The sequence below is a fragment of the Equus asinus genome, chromosome 21 (genome assembly GCF_041296235.1).
Source record: "Equus asinus isolate D_3611 breed Donkey chromosome 21, EquAss-T2T_v2, whole genome shotgun sequence".
Taxonomy (NCBI): Eukaryota; Metazoa; Chordata; class Mammalia; order Perissodactyla; family Equidae; genus Equus; species Equus asinus.
In genome coordinates this window covers 82,151,647-82,171,530 of record NC_091810.1, presented here as the reverse complement: position 1 = coordinate 82,171,530, position 19,884 = coordinate 82,151,647, and the positions used below count along the sequence as shown (strand labels likewise).

Here is a 19,884-nt window from a genome sequence, read left to right as displayed (position 1 = left end):
AATGCTAAGCCCTATATGCAAAATACTATCTTAGGCATTTTGGTCCATTACTTAATGAAATCTCATCTTTCTAACATCCTATGAGGTAGGAACTATTATCCCCATTTTACATATGAGGAAACTATAGCTCAGAGATATTAAGTAACTTGCCCAAGTGATGTGGCTGGTGAGTGGTGGAATCAAGACTTGAAAGCAGGCCTGGCCAGTTTCAAAGTCCAACCTCAACAATTGTTCCACCCAGGAGGAGGCACTGAGGGTGTAAGGTGCAGGTGTGATGCAAATACAGTTGGGTGCTGGGGCCTGGGGGGTACGTCTTTAATGGAGGCAGAAAGCTCTTATTCCTGAACCATTCCAGTAGCTTCCTTGCAGAAACAGAGCAACTGTGGTTCCAGGACCATGCTGAGCAAGTCTGCACGTGTTACTCATTAGGGTCTTGGAAACACTGGGCCTGTGCTCAGGCAATTCTCCCAATCATAACAGTTAGTAATAAGGAGAAATGGTTAGTCAAAACAAGGAGGGACCCTGCCGAGAGGGATTTCGGGAGCATTAAAGAACCTAGTGTTACATATTCCACCAAACACCAATGTTTATAGAAAGTACTTTTTGTTTCTCCTGCTTTGAGGGAGCTAATTGTCTGGGAGAAAGGGGGTGGATTTCACTTTCTGGAAAAAGAGACAGCCCCTCTACGTGGCCTGAGCATCTAGGTTTCCACAGGGCTGCAGAAGCCCTTGGAGGACGGCTGAGGCCCCTGCACCCAGACGGGCAGCGTATCTCAGTAGGAATGTGCTTACAGCCAGTCCCACATCACTGCCTGTGTGGAGGAAGCACAGAAGGTTGAGTTTTCTATTTGTAGGCCAAGGTGAGGCCAAAGAGAGGGAAGCTTTGACATGATACTCCCCTGTAGAGCCCCTGGACACTTCAAGTCAAAGAGGGCAATAGGTCATATCATCTCAAAGACATGGCCTTCAAGACCTATTTCCTAGTCTCAGAGGCCTTTGGGAGTGGTGAAAGATGCACTGGACTCACAAACAGAAACCCGGGGCAGAGTGCCAGCTTTGCCATAGTATGACCTTAGGCAGATCACCTATAGTCTCTGAGCCTAATCATTCATTATTCTTGACTGGTCAATCCATACATGTTTACTGAAACTCTACTCTGCGTTATGCCCTATATGTGAGGTTATGGTATGAAAAGTTCACTGACGTCTACCCTGAAGAGCTCAAGGTCTGCAGGGGAGGTGGATACCCACATGATAGCCACACCAATCACTGACTGACAAGGCTGGTGGAGATGCACCCCTGGGGCTGGAGAGGGCCAGGCACTGTGCAATGGGGACTTGGAGGGGACACTGCCCTCTTCACATTCATGAGGGGATCAGATGGCAGAATTTGCACTGAAGTGTTCAGTGTACCTTAGTGCACTCTACATAAAGGACTGTCTAGTATAGTTACCCAGGAATCCCTGCCCATCTCTTCACCTTCTAGAAGAGAAAGAGTGACAGGGTGCACACCTGTACAATGAATAAAAGACACCATCCAGAACATTTGACCTGAAGGCCCTGTGAGGCAGGAAGAATATCTTCCTGCCTAGGGCTCCTGAGGCCCCAAGCAGACCTCTTCTGTGGGATCTCCCACACCTGTATACAGAGCTCCTACCCTACACTGGGGCAGGTTGTACATTCCCAGGCCCTGCTCATGGCATCTCTGACCCAGGTAATCTCTCAGAGAAAGAATTGCCATAGGTCTTCCTGTTGAGGGATTCGTACTCTAGGCCACTCACTCCCTGCCAGGGCAGGTGAAAGGTGCTTGCTTTCATCACAGGCAACAGTCTAAGCCAGTCACGGTCTTCTTGAAGTCAAAGAACTTTGGGACACACTTCAGTCTTGAGCACAACAATGGGATACACCCTCTTTGGGCAGGGTCTCCCACAGAGCAACTTATTCTGGCATCTCATTTCCAAGTGATGCAAACTCAGACCCGGAACCATCCCAAATTACCCATTTGATCTCATATGTCCTCACACAGCCTAGAGGTGGGTAATTCTCTCCATGCAGGTGTGACTGGGGAGATTGAACCTAGGACAGGAATCAAGAACAAGCAAACTGATGCTATGCATCTTGAGAGCTGGTTGGCAGCCACTGGACCAAGGCCCATCAGGGATGAGGCTCACACAAATGCTGGAAGCCTTGCAGGTGGAGCATCTCAGATCCTCAAACCACTCTCAGGAGAGCGGAGCCTGGCCAGTCCCACATAGCACACAGCCTACTGTGAACTTTCAGATACCACATGCTGACAAGTGAAGGGCATAGACCTTTCAAGGTATCTTTTAAAAGAAGATAACCCTCTGGACCAGATTGGATAAGCCCCTTGTTCATGCAGTAAGAGAAGTTGGTGACAGGTGGGAGGCCTCAAGACTACTGCATAATCAGCAGTCCTATCTCCCCACTAACCCCTGAGAGAGGGTGCTACCCATGAAGGAGTCCTGCATCTCCACAGTTCTTCAGAAATGACCAAGAGCCCTCTCCCTGGATGACAGAAATCTTTCCACTTGTCATAATTCTCCATCCTTTTCTCAGAGGCTGTATATCAGAATGGCATCTAGATAACAGCTGGAATATGGGTTAAATATTCATGGATTATTCATTCCATTTTCCTTGGGAATACACAGAAGAAATCTTCCAGAAGCTGTCTCATGCAGCTCTTAAGGAGACATGTGCTGCCTCTCTCCAGGTATACAGAAGAGGCCCAGGTTCTAAAGACAACATTTCAAGGTCAAGAGAACAAAAAGAGAAATCAAAAAAGGTAAGTATACTTCCCAGAAAGTTATAGTTCATCCAAAATCAAGCCCTGATTCTGACACTTCACAGACACACCCATTCTTGGAATAGGAAGAAATACTGGAGGTCATGGTGTGTCCCTAGTGGCAACAGACCTCTATAGTCCCTACCGGGTTGGCCAGCTTCTGTTTGATTCCTCCAGGGATGGGAAGCCCTCTACTCCCACCATTGGATGTCATCTGTTAACAATAATCATAACCTCTTTGAAAATGTAATGAAAAAGGACCTATACACAAGAACCGCAAAACCCATAAAACACGTAGGATTAAATCTCTCAGGGTCTGTGTAATGCCCATATGAAGACAACTATAAAACTTTACTGAAAGGCACAAAAGAAGGACTGAATGCCATGCTCCTGGATGGAGAGATGTATATCATAAAGATGACAGCCTTCTCCAAAGGAATCCATAGAGTCGATGCAACCCCAACCACGATTTAACAGTATTGTTTAATGAGTTGTGTCAAGCTAATTTCAAAGTTCATCTTGAAGAAAAATTGTTTAAGAATGGGAAAGACATTTTGACAGTGAACAATATGTAGAGACATAGTTTACTAGTTATTGGAACATACTAGAAAGCTAACATCTTTAGAACAGCTTACAACTGGTGCCAGAACAGACAAAACAGTCAATGGGAAAGAATAAAGAGAAGTACGTAGAGCCATTTAGGCTAAAGTCAAAGGGTCATCTCACCGACATGTAGACAATTCAGGTGGAGCCGATGGGACAAGTAAGATACAACAGATAAGTCAGAATACTAATATCACATCCTATACAAAAATAAATTCTAGATTGAGGAAGGAGCTAAACATAAACATTATCTAAAGAGTTAAAAGAAAATATAAGTGAGTGTTTCCATCCCTTAGAGTGAGAAGGACATACACAAATCCAGGCAAAAAGCCAGAACACAAATTTCCAAAACCAGAAAGAAAAATACGGTCAGGTTTGAGTTCAAAAATTAAAAACCTGGATATGACAAAAAACAAATGTATCCATAAACAGAGTTAAAAATAAGTGAAGAGCTGGGGGGCAGGATGTCACACATAATTAATGGGAATCTAGAAATCAATTTTTTAAAATAGAATAAGGGCAAGGGTTATCAACAGACAACTCCCAGAATACAAAATAAATTGGTCAATAAAGATGAAAAATACACACTCACTTATAGTCAAGGAAATACTAATCAAGAACACAAGGAGGTCAATCAAACTGAAAAGAACTAAAAGTCTTGAGAACATCCAGTTGGGCCAGCATGTGGGGAAGCAAGCTGTAGATCCAAGTAGGGGTGTCAATTGGTTAAGTCCTTTGGGAAAGCATTTTGATAATATTGATTGACTTTCTGAGTGTATGTGCCCGGCAACCCAGCAATTCTGTTTCTAGGTGAATTTCCTCCACAGATACAATGGCATGGGCCCCAAGGTGTGTCTGAACATTTTCATGGCAGTATTGTTTGTATTAGTGAAACACTAGAGTTAGCCCAAATGCCCACTCATGGGGACGGTATAACATGGGCGAGAGTGCTGGTGCCCTGTTCATTGCACAGAGATCACTTGACAAGTCTTAGCAGATGAAACGCATCCTTCACCATCACACATCACGTTACTTTGGTGCCAGGCCACCTCAGAGGCAACAGTCCTCCTTCCTGAGGGAAGCAGCCTAGCACTGAGGATAAAGGGCCCTGAACCCTGGCAGGCCTGAGTGGAAATCTGGGCCCGGCCACTCACAGATGTGGGAGCTTGGGGCAGATCACTTAGCCCTTCTGGGCCTCAGCTCTCTCATCTATAAATTGGGAATAACAGTAGTACCTAGATTATATTCTGTGAAGTTAATTGAGAAAGATCCATGTCAGGGGCTTAGCACAGCCTAACTTATGGTAAGACCTTAATCAGTGCCAGCTATTACATTAGGCTTATTGCTATGCACTTACGTTCCTGATCCAATGGCTTGGAGCCAGTGTGGTGGAGCACCATGACACACAGCACAGGAGGTGTGCTCAGAAGAGGCCTCTGCCCCTGGGTCTTGGTGGTTCACAGCCTTCCTGTGCTGTGCAGGGGGTGCAGGCACAGGCACGGCTACCCTCATGAGACCTGCACACAAGCCCTTTCACTGGGCAAGGGCACAAAATCTGACCTTCACTCAGAGGGACTCCCATTGGGGAGTCCATCCTTTAAGCCCACAGCCAGCCCCATATCATAACAGTTCTCAGGTGTCTGACTCTGACCGGGTACTTCCCAGGCAATCATGTGGAAAGTTTCTCAGAGGATCAGAAACACAGTTTCAAAATAAATGCTGGTGTCCTGGTCCTATGCCACACATAATTCAGAGAGCAGGGACATGCCCAAACTGACTATGAGACCCATTTCTCTCTGCTTCACCCCACTTCCCACACATTTCAGAAGCCCTCTTGGCAGCATCCCCAGCACTCCTTTGTACACTTCCAGTTACGGGGTGATCACTAACTGGTCAGGTGACTTTTGCTCTCTTGGACAGTGTTCAGAATATATCCTTACACTAAGTTGAAAGTGGCTTCCTTCTAAATCTCTGATGACAGTCAAAGACACCTGGGGCCCCTGGCCTTTGTCACACCCAAGCGAAGCCATCAATGAGATTTGTGGGTCTCTAGCTCTAGCTTCCTTGCTGCATCTACAAATGTTACCAAACCAGGGAATCTGGAAGATGACAGTCCTGGTTTGGGAGAGGGTTGGCTGGTACCAGATTTCCAATATGGCAACTGGAGGGTCAGGGAATGAAAGAGGGGGTGGAGCCAGGGATCCCACCCAGTGCAATGGAGTTGAGGATGGATTCTGAACCTGGCTCCTGGACAGGGTCAATGATCAGTAACAGGGGGATGCCATGAGTCGATATGGGTTCCAGGACTGATTGGCAGTGATGACCTTGAAAGGTGACTGCAAAGCAGACAATGGCCAGAGGTCTAGCAGTGAGATACATCCCAGACCCCATGATGGGACTTGGGCTTGGCCTCTGGAATCAGAATTGGATCAGGATCTGATGCTGAGTTATATGGATGGAAGAGGGGAGACTAGGAGAACCAGGACCCTAGTCTAATCCGGGGACCAACTGTGAGATGCTAGGGACAAGAGGGTCTGCACAGATGATACACGGATTTGTGATCACATTGTGATGGTGTGGAGACAGGGGACGATGGTGTCAGAATTCAGCCAATCTAGGATGGCTCTCCAGGAGCACTTGCTCTAAAATGCCCATTTCCCCGACACTTTTCTTTTGTTCTTATTTTAAACTGTGCAATTTAGATATGATTCAAGACTCACCTCTTAAACTTTATTCATAACAACCGAAACAAAGACAACTTATTGAGGATTTACTATGTCCTACACTGAGTTGGGTCTTTTACATATGTCATCACAATTGGCACACTAATAAACAATATCCTCATTTTATGGAAAGAAACAAAGATTCAGAGAGGTTAGGTAACTTACCCAAGGCCACACCGCAATGGGAGGATGGTGCCAAGAGTCAACCCTGGTCTACCTGTTCCCAACAGCAGGGCTCTTACCACTTGACTGTGTTGGGCACCTGCTGTGTAAGGTCACAGAGGGAGTAAAAAAGATCAGATTATCATGTCACAGAGCTTCCAGTCCAGTGGACAGAGAGAGCCCTGCACCTAAATAACTCAAACCAGTGTAGACTATTCAGAGTGTGCAAAGCAAGGCATCCTCCTTCCTGGGGATGAGGTGAGATGCTGGCAGAGGACAGAGGATGCACAGCCACTCACTTCTAAATGGCTTCTCCTTTGAGGAAGAGAAACGGAGCAGGGAAGATTCAAGAACCCTGGGCTACAGCCATCATCAAGTTCCAGCATCCATCCCAGACCAGTCCCACTGGGACCAGAGCCTGCAAATCTGACATCAGAGCCATTGCCTGCCACTGCTAAGAGGCATTCATGACAAGAGAGGGGCCTAAGGCCATGGGGTGGACAGTTTTGTTTTGATTTTCAAGATAGAGGAGAGAGTAGATTAAATGAATACATTTTACCTCCATCCCCTCCTACTTCTGTAACTTCACAGGTAAATCAGTGCTTTGTGAGCCTCAAAGAAAGAGTGACAAGAACCAGCATGTGTCTCTAAGTCAGGCCAAATGACATTGTTTCTTTTTCTAAAAGTTTATGAGCCTGCAGAGAAAAAGTTTAGAGAGCATACCTAGATTTCAACAACAGTAACTGAAAAAGTACACAGATACTTGTGTACCAAAGGAAGAAGTGTTAGCTAAATGATAATGCCAGGGCTTGGGTTTTAGCTGCTTTGAAAATAACATCGAAGCAGGGTAGGCAACTCCAATAATAGTAATACAGTAAAATAACTTACTTCCACTGAATGCTTCCTGTGTGCCGGATACTGCTCCAAGTAGGGTTACTTCACTTAATACCCTTGACCACACGGTGAGGCAGACAGCAGCACTCTACCCATTTCATGGATGAGGAAATGGAGACACAGAGAAGCCATCTCAGTTGCCCCATGCCACACAGCTGGCAAGTGGCAGAGCAGGACTTGAACCCAGGCACAGACACTAGAGCCACACTCCCAACAACTCACACTAATACTTCTCATTTGAAAGATAAAAATTAGTATTCAAAATGATCTATACTTGAAAGAGCGCTGTGTCTGAATCCATAAGGCAAAGTTTCTGAAGTCACATTTATAAGTACACAAAAGGAGAGACCCAAATGGGCAGCATTTCCTGAAGGAACAAACAAAACCAATGGAGGTTTAGTGGCCAATTAGTCTGGTAGGAGCCCACAGTGTCAGGGCTGCACCACAGTGAGCAATTCACAGGATCCAGTCACAGCAGAAAATCCATCACGTTTCCACTGACCCCGCTCTGGGGTGAGGGTCACATATTGCATTCTGGCTGCATAATTTGAGAGTTTTATTGATAAATGTGAAAGATTCAGAAAAGGCCAGCCAGGACAACGGGGTTCAAGAAATCATGTGCTTTGGGAAATAAATCACAGATGTTTAACCTAAAGTAGGTGACTAAGGAAGGATGAGAATGTTGTCCTTACACACTGGAACCACTGGCCTGCAGAACATTGGTCCTCAATGGCGGACCAATGGCAAGGAGGAGAGGAAGGCAGGGCCCAACCCAAAGTTCAGAAGATCCCTCCCACAGTGATGGAGGATGGTTGCCTGGCAATGGAATGGAGCCACCCTGCAAAATATATCAGCTGTCTGTCATCACAAATGTTCAGAAAAATAGCGGAGGAATGACCACCTCTCAGGGGTGTCAGAGAGGCAAGGCTGACATGGGGGAGGAGTTTGGGTGTTAGGACCAAGGAGGCTGCTCTGAATGCTAATACCCTCTGACTCCCAATGCTCTCACAACCCACGAAATGCTGAGATACAAACGTCAGCGCCTGTGCCTGGCCAGGAGCTTAACATGCTGCGCTGTATGATGCCTCAGAAGGGTTAGACCCATTTGGGTCAAAGAACTGTGAAAAGAAATTGTCGATTATAGAACTGTGAAAGCGTGTTTACACGGGCAATGCCGACCCTTCTTGAAACAGCGGTGACAGTTAATAAATAGCTTTCAGCTCGTAGTCACACTCCCTCAGTTCTGCATCCAGGTGTATAAACGCTCCAAATCCAGGCTCAGGGAAACAGCTTCCCTGAATTTCACCTCAAGGAAAACACAGGCTACCTCTCCCTCAAAACACAAATGACAGACTTTTATGTGGGACAAGGTTCACATGTCAGGGTAAAATTAAGCAGCTCTTCAGCTCTAGATTGGGACACTGGGTGTATCATTTACTGCAGCCCTGGTCAGCGACGGGTTGAGCTAAGCTTGAACAAAGCAGCCCTCTTTTAATATGATGCAACTGGTAGATTAACAGAGGTAAACAGTTGTGAAAAGATCTACTTCTGAAGAGTATTTAAGCGCATCCCCAAAGTGTAGACATGTAGAGGAGCAAGCAGTCCTCAATTTATAATACTGGACTCCTGTCCCAGTGGAACAGGAGGGTCCTATTGGCCTGAGGGGCCCCTCCCTGCAGTGGCGGCCACAGAGGGTTCCTCTTGGCCTATTTCCTGCTAAGTGGGGTGGAGGAGGACCATCTGAAGGGTGAGGCTCATCACCCATTTATATTCCCTGCCCACCTGCTCCTCCATCTGAGCTCAGGTGATCCCCACCAATCACTTTGCTTCTGCCTCAGTTTCTCCCTCAGCCCTCCCTGGTCAGGTTGTGCTCCAGCCAGGTCAGGTCGTGTCCCCTGATCTCCACGCCCTTCTCTCCCCCATCACTGCTCCCAGCCCCAGCTAATGCTGTACATTGGAAGTCTCCACAATGCTCCAACCACCCAAGAGTCAGAATGAACTGGAAACTGAGCCAGAGCAAGTGGGATTGTTCTAAGAACAAATGAGACCCTCCCTTGAAACACTCAAACACAGATGACACTCACACCACACACACCCCCTCCTCTTCCCCAGGCGGGTCTTCACAGGCTTTCAATCTCTCTCTCTCTCCCTTCAGCCTAGCACACATCACCTGGATGGGGAAGGCAGGCCCTGTGGTTCCAGTCTGCAGGAATTCACTCGATGGCCTTTCTCCCCAGGAGTCATAAACCAGAGGACAGAGAAACATGACCTAATTCCAAAGCAAAGTTCTCAAACTTCAGCGGCTTCAGAATCTCCTGAAGGGCTTGTTAAAACTCAGGTCGCTACCTCCCCATCCCCACCCCCTGCCCCCAGAGTCTCTCATGCAGTAGGTCTAGGGAGGGGCTGAGAATCCATATTTCCAAGTTCCCAGGTGATGTTGAGGCTGCTTGTTCAGGGACTGCATTTAAAAATCACTGCTGTAAAGAAAAAACCCACCACTGGCGACCTTGTGGAGCATGACCCAGCAGGGCCTGTGTCCAAAATGGGTGGGAGAAGGCTGATGAGCTGATGTTCTAACAGACTTCTCACAACGCCCCAGAGGCCCTCAGGCCTGGCCGCAGAGGACTTCCTTCTTTTCCTGTCATCCGTCTGGGCCCTGCTGCCCTCTTCTCCATTCCACACAGCCTGCCTGGGAAGACCAGGGTCTGGGTGATGCCACACTCCTGGGCAGTCCATCCAAGGAGCAGGACCCCTGCATCACAGGGGCCACCTTGCTGCCCTGGGATGAAAGAAGGGAAGAGCTGCCAGTCCCTTAAAGGATGAAACGTGAGCTTAAAGGAGAGAAATTGGAGTATGCAGAGATGGCAGAGGCAAGAGTAGATTCCTATCCTCCTCTGTGGGAGGCAGAGTCAGGAGGGAGAGTAAGAGCGAGTCACCATCATCCTCGATAACCCGCAACATCCTCCTAAGAGCTACCAGATTGTAGCTCCCACTCTGTGTGAGGTAGTGGCGTTGGAGGCAGACCTGAAGTTTCATCCTTCACTGACATTCTATCATTTGATTCTCATAACCTCCTGATTTAACTGCCATCATGTCCAGCTCTGCCTATGAGAAGCTCCTGCCCATAGAGGCTGTCACATGCCCCAGGTCACACCCAATCAAGAACCACACCTGGAGCCCTGGCCTTGCGGCTCAGCTTCCCAGCCTCTCTGTGTGAGTCAGGAGGGAGGTCAGAGGTGATCTCTGGGGGGCCCCAGAGAGCTGGCCAGCATTGTGCCCCCTCATGTGAGGGGACAGCAGGAGGGCTCAGGGGACAAGACGATGACCTCTGGAGCCCCTTCTTCATTCTGTTTCTATGATCAAAACTGCAGAGGGAAACCCATTGCATTTGAAGAAGAAATACAGACACAAGATAAGCACGGGCTTGTCTCTGTGATCCATCAAAGTTTCTCCCATGTGGGTGACAAAAAAAGGGTTTTTGTGGTCAGAAATGTAACAAGGTAATTATTTTTACACCAGTCCTTCTGCATAGTTTTTCACAGACAGCAATTTTATAAGGCATAATTATCTATTTTCACCTGCTTCATAAATTCCTCCTTTTCATTTCCTCCTTCAGTAAACTAGGAATTATTTAAAACTGAAGACGTGCCTTTGGGGCTTGACTTCACACGGCCGTGCACTTCCTCGTGCTTTCCTGGCTGCTCCCTCTCTCCAGCTGACCCTGTCACGCTTCCTGTGCCATTGGACCCCCCTGTGGAAAGAAGTGTGTCTGACCCTGGGGAGTCACTGAGCCCCTGCTCCCTGAGAACTGAAAGCCAGTCTTGTTGCCCACTGCTCCTGCCCAGCTGCTCAGGCCGTCTCAGGCCTGGGCGAGAGGGCTTGGTGGCATCTGCAGTTCTCAAATGCTCAGTCTGCACCTCCCTCCTTCTCCCACGGCACATCCAGCCACAGTGGCCATCACCTTCTTATTTGTTCTCCTCAGGATCTCCAGGCCAAGGTGACTGTGTGGTCTGGGGCCACACAACAGATGCTGCTGCAACGCTCAGGGGCAGCATCAACCTGGACTCCTCCTGAGGATGTCACTTTTATTTTTAGATCTCCAACATCCTATCATGCCAGAAGCTTCCATATCGGCTGCAATCTTCACACTTTCCAGGGATGTAAGCAAAGCAAGTTCTAACATTGATGGAGAGTTTACTATGAACCAGGCACTGTGCCAAAGACTCCATAATACTATTTTGCTTAATCCTTGTAACAACCCAGAAAGGCAGACATCATTATGAGGTTGTGAGAATAAAGTGACAGAATGCAAGAAAGTTAAGAAATGAGCCCAAAGTCACAGAGAAGGCGAGAGACAGAGTCCAGATTCAGACTTTTGGACTTTTGTCTATGAAGTGCTGAAGCCCGTCTTCCAACCGCTACGTGCAATTGATGATTCAATAAACTTTCCCAGACTCACTCAAGATTGGGGCCGTTTGGGGATGCCGGGACTCCCCGGGGAGCCTCAGGGCCTCTGGGCGGTGGTGCAGCGGGGCAGCAGGAGGCAGAAGGTGGCAACTTCCTCATCAGGAAGCCCGAAGCTCAGAGCTGGCTCCTCAGCCTACAACCTTCACAACCCTCCTGGCTAGTGGGGTTTCACCTTCCCTTTGACCTCTACCCTTTCCCCCTGCTGCCAGGGGCCCTTTGGTAACTCCTCATTAAGGGGTGGTCCCCACTGTCCTTCATTCAGAGGGTTTTATTAGCAGGAAAAGGTGGGGGTCACCTGTAACCTGCCTCTAGTTATCCCCCCAGCTCCCACCTCATTGCCTCCATGGCTTAGGTCGTCCCTCTGTCTTTGAGGGCAGCCCTGACATGCTTCAGCATGCACCCTAAACCCTTACACTGGCCCTCAGTCTTCTTTTTCCTCCTTCCAGAGCCTGTAGGGGGACAACGCCTCTTCCTGGATATGAGCAGGTATCGGGCCACAGCTGGGCAAGGGGGCACCAGCCAGATATTTATGAGCAGATCCAGAACTCCAGGTCTGGCAGAGGTACAAGGAGGATGAAGAAGGAAGAAGGGAGCTGGGTGCCCACAGACCTGCAACAATACCATCATCACACTCAGACACAGAGTTCACTATGCCCCCTCTGCCTTCACTTGGAGCCCCACCAGCCCTTTCGACACTGACCTGGGGTGCCCCCAAACCCCTGTGGAGTCCACGAACCTTGTCAAGAACAAGGCTGGACACACAGGGCTGCCAGGACCTCCCAGACATCAAGGGGATCCCAGGCTCTCCCAGGAGATTAAAAAGAAAATGAACAAGAGCCTACATGGGGCTATAAAAGTTGTCAGGCATTCTAAATGTTTAGATTAATTTGGAATAAATTAACATGCTTAACACTATAAAAATACAATGAATATATATATGCCTTGGTCCCAAGAGATTAACTGGATTCATTAAAAATATTAAGTTTTAGTGTATTATAGGTATTTTAGCCTTGTAAAAGAGTATCCTTTAAATCGTAAGATTATAAAATTTTCAATACTGTCAGTGAATGAGTGTGACTGTTGACTTAACTTCATTTGAAGATGATGGTAATAGGCCAAACCTGAGACCCTTCCAGACTTTAAGACCTGGGCTCTTGGACACTCCTGACACTGTCCCCTTTCCCCCATGCCCACAGGACACAGTAGATGCCCACTGTCCTGTACAGTTTAGAAAGACAGCTCCCATTTGCCTGGGTCCTCCCAGTGACCCACTGGGCCATAATTGTTTCCTGACTGGATGGATGGAGGACTGCATCTGCAAAGTGACATGCTCCTGTGCCCTCTCAGCCCCAACCACCTTCTCTCAGGCTGGGCTGGGCCTGTGCTCACCTGCCTTCCTACACCTACAGAATCAGTTGGGGCCCTCAAGACCATGGTATGGGGCTGTGCCTAGCCTCCACAGCTCCAGATATGCTCCTTGTATCTGAAAAATTATTTACTGTGGGGATGTGCGATGCCTTTTTAAGAGAACAGATGGCACCTCCAATTAGAATGCTTTAAAAGGAAACCCTAATGAGATTATAAAAGCCAACAAATTGACTTTTTCATACAGTACTTCCCTGGCACACAATAAATCAAATATATAATGAGACTCAATAAAATAATAGGTTTATTTACACTTGTTTTGCCTAGCATTGTGCTGCTGCCCAGCCAGGCCTCTGGGTCCCCTCACCAAGTGCTCACTGAGGTGGGGGCTGCCCGAGGCATCCATGAGCTGCTCTCAAGCCTGAGCAGCACAGATGAGTGTGGCTTTAATTTACTGATTTCTAGTCTGATCCTGGCACTCTGTGTCTGGGGACGTAAGAGCACAGGGTTACATACAGGGTGGTAACACACACAGGCACATCTAGATTTACTCTGGGCAAGGTGGGGAGATCATGGTGGGACCACAGTGGGTGAGGAAGGAGTGTCTAACCCCAGGGCCAGCTGGCCCAGAGACAAGAGAGGAAAACGTGTGAGGTCTGGTTTTACTGAGGTGGACTCAGGATCTAGGCAGGCAGAGTGGAGAGAGGGTCTACCATGTGCAAACTGGAGGCCTTGGATGTTCCTGTTTATTCCAGGGATCAGTCCTGTTGGTTCAAGCACATCAGGTCAGATGGTTGGAAGATAAGCCTGGAGAGATAGATGGGAGAAATGCCCCATATCAGCATTCTGAGCACTTTGTCATTGGTCTACCTTCCCTATAGGTGACCTTATCCAGGGGCTGGAAGGATTTACAGGGAGTGTCTGCTGAAGTGAGAAGTGGAGAGGCCTCAACTTCTATTTGCATGAGTTGACCTGCAGAGGGAGGCTGGCAGTGAGAAAGGGCTCATGAGCAGAAGTGGGGGGGTGGGTGCGGGGATGTTTTCAGGAGGGAAGCTGTGAGACCCTGCATATGCTCTGGCAATCATGGAGACTAGTCCTTGGTCTGGACATCCAAGCAGCAGTGCTTCAGCCTTAAGCGGCTTCTAAAGAAGTGCATTAAACAATGTTTCTCAGGCTCACGGAGACCCACAGGGGAACCTCAGGAATCAGTAGAGGAGATACCACAACAGAAAGATAGGGATGTTAGTCTGCAAAAATGGAATCATTTCTGTTCATATCAGCCCACCAGAGAGGGAGGTCTGGGGAAAATCAGTTTACAAGAGGACGAGCTTTTCCTCAGTTCAGATCTATAAGCATTGATTGACCTCAGGACCTTGATCTAGAAGACACTTTCATTTCTCTTCTTTACTCAGCAAAGGTTACAGACATTGCAAGGCCAGAATTAAGAAATTCTTCTACTCAGAGGTCAGTCATTTTTTTCTGTCCATCAAACTGCAAGTCTGGATGAAACGTTCCCTCTGTACCCTTCCATCCTGGGGGTGGGAGGAAGGGATTTGGTCCAAGGAGGTGAAGGGAAGGTGCCTGCTCACAGGGAGTCAGGAAACGGCATCCAATGCAGAAGAAAGCTCTACTATAATGGGAGGCTGACCTGGAGCATTGAATTCCAAATACAGAGGGAATATTGAAAAGAGAAATCATCCCTGTTTCAGGGCTGCAACCCTTAGGGGAGTAGGAGCAAGTTCTCTAAAGTGCTGTGCAGGGAGGGCAGCCCCATGATTATGCAGGAAAAGACTGGGAGGAAATTCTCCCCTTCCCCATCCTACCCTGGGAGTGGAGTTCCCACCCTCCCACCTCCACTTTTGGCAGGATGACTGCCCTTCCCTTTCCAGCAGAGAATGGGAGAGTGATGGAGCCCCTAGAATTTCTGCCTCAAAGATGCTCGCTGTAGCCAGGCTCCTGGTCTTGTCATTTGGCAGGGGCACAGATGCTGTACCATACTGAGGACTGGAAGAGACACAGGGAGATGAATACCTGGTCCTGGCACACAAGGACCTTCAGGTGGTAACTGAGAAGGCAAGTACAGAATAACTGGGCAATTAATAAAATTATGAAAGTCTGATGAAAGCCTGGTCACAGAGATACAGGAAGCTCAGCGAAGAGAGAAGATATTCTCAGCTGTCACGACCAAGGGAGCTTCTTGGAGGAGGTGACTGGAAGTTACTATGAATTGCTGCAATATCCTAGTGAATCTTGATTTTGCACTCAATGAACTTTCCAGGTTGGCATTTTTACCATCTAGCGGGAAAACATTCCCTTGCTTTGGTGAGGAAGACTCTCCTATCTGGGAGGAGGGAGTAAGAAAGAACACAATCTTGACCCTGTGCTACTAAGCAGAGAGAGGGGCCCTGCATGCCCAGCACAGGAGCTGTCCATTTCAGCACCACAGCCAGCATTTCTGCTTTGTACTACAGTCGGAGAATGATGTCTCTCCTGCCCCAGACCCATCACTTGCACTGTCAAGGAACCAAACTCCCCAGCCCAGACCCTTACTAGACACTTACTAGTGCATGCCACTTCCGGAGGGTCAAAATCCGCTCGGTAATAGCCAGTCCGGCAGGTGCAGATGGGAGAAGCCTCTGAAGGGGATCGGCTGTTGGAGGGGCAGTGGGAGCAGCCCTCAGCTTCCTGGTTGGCCTTGAACATCCCTGCAGGGCAGGCTGGAACACAAAGAGACCATCTGAGTATTAATGGAAGAGCAGTAGTCAGAGGCCCTTCCCTGGATCTAGAAAACGAAAGAGTCTGCCCGCCCAAAAATGGAAACTGAGATACTCTGTTGCACAAAGTGAGCATTTTAGATTGAGGAGACCCCTATTTAACACTTCCAATTCTTCAAACATCCTTAGTGAAACATACCTTCCTGGTACCATTGGCCTTTCTCACTTGAACATATGAATAATGACTCTTCCCTTTCAGGTGTGTCGAGAGATTTAATTGAGAAAATGAATCTAATGTGTAGCTCAGTGTCTGGGAGATAAGTGCTCTATAAATGGTTATTCCCTCCCTATTCCACCTGGTTAACAGACAGGGCCTTACCGTGAGTCACTCACTGAAGGAATTTCACCTAATGTTCTCAGATGGCAAGGGGTCCAGGTTGACAGAGCACTGGACCCATGGTTCTTAAATGCCATGTGCAACACATGTGAGGGACACTGCGAGCAGTGTTAACAAGCACTTGTTATGAAGGATGGTAAAGGAGTGAAATTCATGAGTGATTCTTTAAAAAGAAATTAAAGTGATTTCAAGGTTACTGGCTTAACAACATCATTCTCCCTTAATTGCATTTTGAAATACTTTGGGAGGTGGGGGGAAAAAATAATGGCTTTGCAGGCAGTGCACCAGGGAACATGTCATACACTTGGTGTCATCTATCATGTACATGACAGTGGGGAAGGTTGGGAACACCTGGTACAGCCTGATGCTCATTAGAGGTGCCCTCAGATATAGGGCACTTTTTCTTAGTTCCCTATGTGGTCAGCCTGTGAAGAGCCATGAATGGAGAAGTCACTCTAAGCCAGCTGTCAGGCTTTCACCATGCCTCATCTGTACAGACCATCTACTCCAGACATCTGGTCTCCTCTCTGCTGATTCGTCAAAATATTGCTTCTACCTGACCTACTTCCTGGAGGCCCTTTCTCACCATCTCAGCTCCTGACTCTTCCTCTCCCCATGAAACCTGTTCTGGCTCATCCTCCTTTGAGACTGGATAAAACTTACTGCATGGTCAACTGCATGGCTTTCTTATATACTTCACTCAGTCATTCATAGACATTTACTGTGACCCTTCTGATAACCTGATCCAGGGAGTTTAGAGAACAGAGCCAGTCATCAAGGAGCTCTTGATCCAGTGTAGTCACACAATTACAATACAACGTGATCATCACTGTAAGAGAAGTACCATTATAATGGCTTCTACTTACACGAAGTTCATCTTCCCAAATATATTGGTCCCTCCTGGAAAGTGCAGAGTATTCTTTCATAATATCAGTAGCCACCATCTGTTAACATTCCTGTTAAGTGCTTTCCATGCATTACTCTATGGGGTAGCTATTATTATCTCCATTTTGCTAATGAGGAAATTGGGACATGGAGAGGTTAAAAAAGTTGCCTGGAATGACACAGTGGGAGAAACGATAGTGATGATATACACATAAACTGTTTGAAAAATATCCATGGTGCTAAGATAAGAAAGCAGGACTATTTCCTATGCTGGGAAATTTTCCTCACTCCTTTGCTCACTTGAAGTGAGATATAGGGTTTCAGTTACTCTGGAAGTGCCCTGGAGCAGGAGCTCATCTTGGATGGGAGGTAATTTCTGAAATGAAATGTTCTGGAATAGCATAACCCAAGAGAGTTCCATCGAGTTCATGATCTTTGAGTTGTTAGCACCTGTTCTGTGGCCAGATATTTTGAACACGTGATTTTAAGAAGTTCATCTCATTTTTATTACAGAATTTCTCAGAACTTCCAAAAATGGGATATAGAATGCTACATTTTCTCACCATGAAGCCCTATTTTGTAGAGCATCCCCTTGGATTCAAGTTTCGTAGAACCCACTGGGATAAACCTTGTCTAGACGCTCCAATAATGTTCTTAAAAATTTCTGTTGTAACCCATGTAAAAATGGGCCACTTGCTGACCCATGTCAGCACATTCAAAAGAAACTTCTCAGTAGAAAGAAAAAAAAATTTAAATCTTTGCTAAAGACTCAACAAATAAACATCAAAAGGAAAACCCTGAATGGCACAACCAAGGTATCCCAGAACATGGCTCACTGGTCTACCTTCCGAGCCCACTCAGTGAAGTGTCTCCCTCTATTTCTTTCTCCTCTTTCCCTTTCTTCTTTCCATATCTCTTCCTTATCTTCTGTGAGAAGCACTTGGCCCTTTCCACTGCAAATCACCCAGAATTGCTTGGCCCCATTCAGCTCTGGAGCTGAAGAACAGAGAACCCAGGCCTGTGCTGTCAAACACAGCAAAGCTCTTTCCCTGGAAAGCTGGGGAGGGTGCAGTGGCGACTCTCATGCATTCATTGGGTCCCGGCCACACTGTAATTTTCTTAATGCACCAGTCTAACAGGAACAAGGCATTTTACTTTCTTTCCAGCACTTAAAAGCTCCTTGCTTTACATTTAATAAGTTAACAGCATAAACAATCATCCTGATATCCACAAGTGGCAGAGAGATTTAGAAAGTGACTTCCTCTGAGATTTCTGATGGAAGAAGGCAGAACTGGGTGTCCTGAAGCCTCGAGACTCTAAGTCAGCCACAAGGGAGGAAATGCAGGAGAGCAGACTTCAGGGAGAGACGTTCAGAGAAAGGTTGGGAAGAGAGGTCCTGAGAGGGGGTGTGACTCTATTCCCCCCGGGGCATTGAGGCCTGGACAGTTATCAGACAGTCCTGGGTCCACATCCGGGCTCTGCTGGTTCCTGGCTGGTGACCAGTGGCAAGTTATGCAATCCCTCAGAGCCTCAACTTGCTCCTCTGTACAAAGGATCTATAAAAAAGAAACACACTTCCCATAACAAATCCCACAGGTCATCATAATTTAATAAACTCAAATATGAAACGGTACCTAGTGTTAAAAAGTGTTGAACAATGCTAATTCCTCTCTACCTCTGCTTACCCACTCTCTCTCTCTTTTTTTTTTTTGGTGAGGAAGATAGGCCCTGAGCCAACATCTGTTGCTAATCTTCCTCTTTTTGCTTGAGGAAGATTGTCACTGAGCTAACGTCTGTGGCACTCTTCCTCTATTTTGTATGTGGGATGCCACCACAGCATGGCTTGATGAGCGGTGTGTGGGTCTGCACCTGGGATCTGAACCCATGAACCCCAGGCCACGGAGTATAGCATGCAGACTTAACCACTATGCCACTGAGCCAGCCCCTTACCCACTTTATTTTGAAAAATAAGTTTTCTTTGCAGGAACTTTTAGAATTCAAGGTCAGAATATAAGTTTGGAGTCCCAAAGTGTGCAAATAAATCCTAGAACCAAATGGAAGAATCCGCTTCTGCGCATATTATTCTTGTTTGTATAATGGGTGAATAATTATATCTGTAAAATATATTTTACCTATAATTGAAAAATGGGTGAATCCCCCTAATATTCAGATTTCATAAGATAATATTTTAATAAAATCTCTGTCTGGACATTCCCTGATTTACAAAGAAGCAGCATTCCTAGGCTCATTTATTAGATTTTTAGATTGTAACTTGTAAGCACACTTGTGCTATATTTTCTCATAGAATTAATGCTTTAAAAAATTGTTAAAGTGCCTGGCTAGTCCATAAAGTGCTTTTAACTCATCTTGTATCAGACACCACTAATAAGAAATAGAAGTTAATAGCATTGTTATTTAACCGGAAATTCAACATAGAAAAATAAGTAAGAAAATTATGCTGCCCCTTGACAAAAAGCAGCTTTAATTAGAGGAGCTACATGGAGCTTCTGGGTAGATTCTAACAAAGAATATTTAGGCCAAGGGAAGCAAAGGCAGATGGCCTCTGCCCAGATAAGCCCCCTGAGTACAGAAAGCACTGGAAGTAACAGCAGTGGAGAGTGGTGGGGACTCTGGCAGCCTGGAGACCACACACCTGCTGAAAGGCTCCACAGTTTCAAAAAATAATAATTAAGTAATGTGAAAGCCTAACCAAGCACATAACCTCACTTTCAAGCAGTTTTGAGGTGGATAACATAGTTCTTTGCTTTAATATCATTTCAAAACTCAGAGATTGTCTTTCTCTTAATATAAAATTACGGTCAATATTATCACCACAGTTATGAGCTCCTGATTCAACAAATGTTTATAGAAGA

The 19,884-nt window shown here is 46.8% G+C and overlaps 1 protein-coding gene across 2 annotated transcripts in view; it reads right to left on the bottom strand.

The window, feature by feature from the left end:
- The window catches only part of EPHB1 (EPH receptor B1), a 423,113-nt gene that overhangs the window by 123,056 nt on the left and 280,173 nt on the right, over window positions 1–19,884 (bottom strand). For both annotated transcript variants that reach the window (XM_014828754.3, XM_070493336.1), the window contains one exon: window positions 15,577–15,732. In XM_014828754.3, coding sequence (XP_014684240.3) covers window positions 15,577–15,732 — 156 coding nt within the window. The remainder of the gene's footprint in view (window positions 1–15,576; window positions 15,733–19,884) is intronic.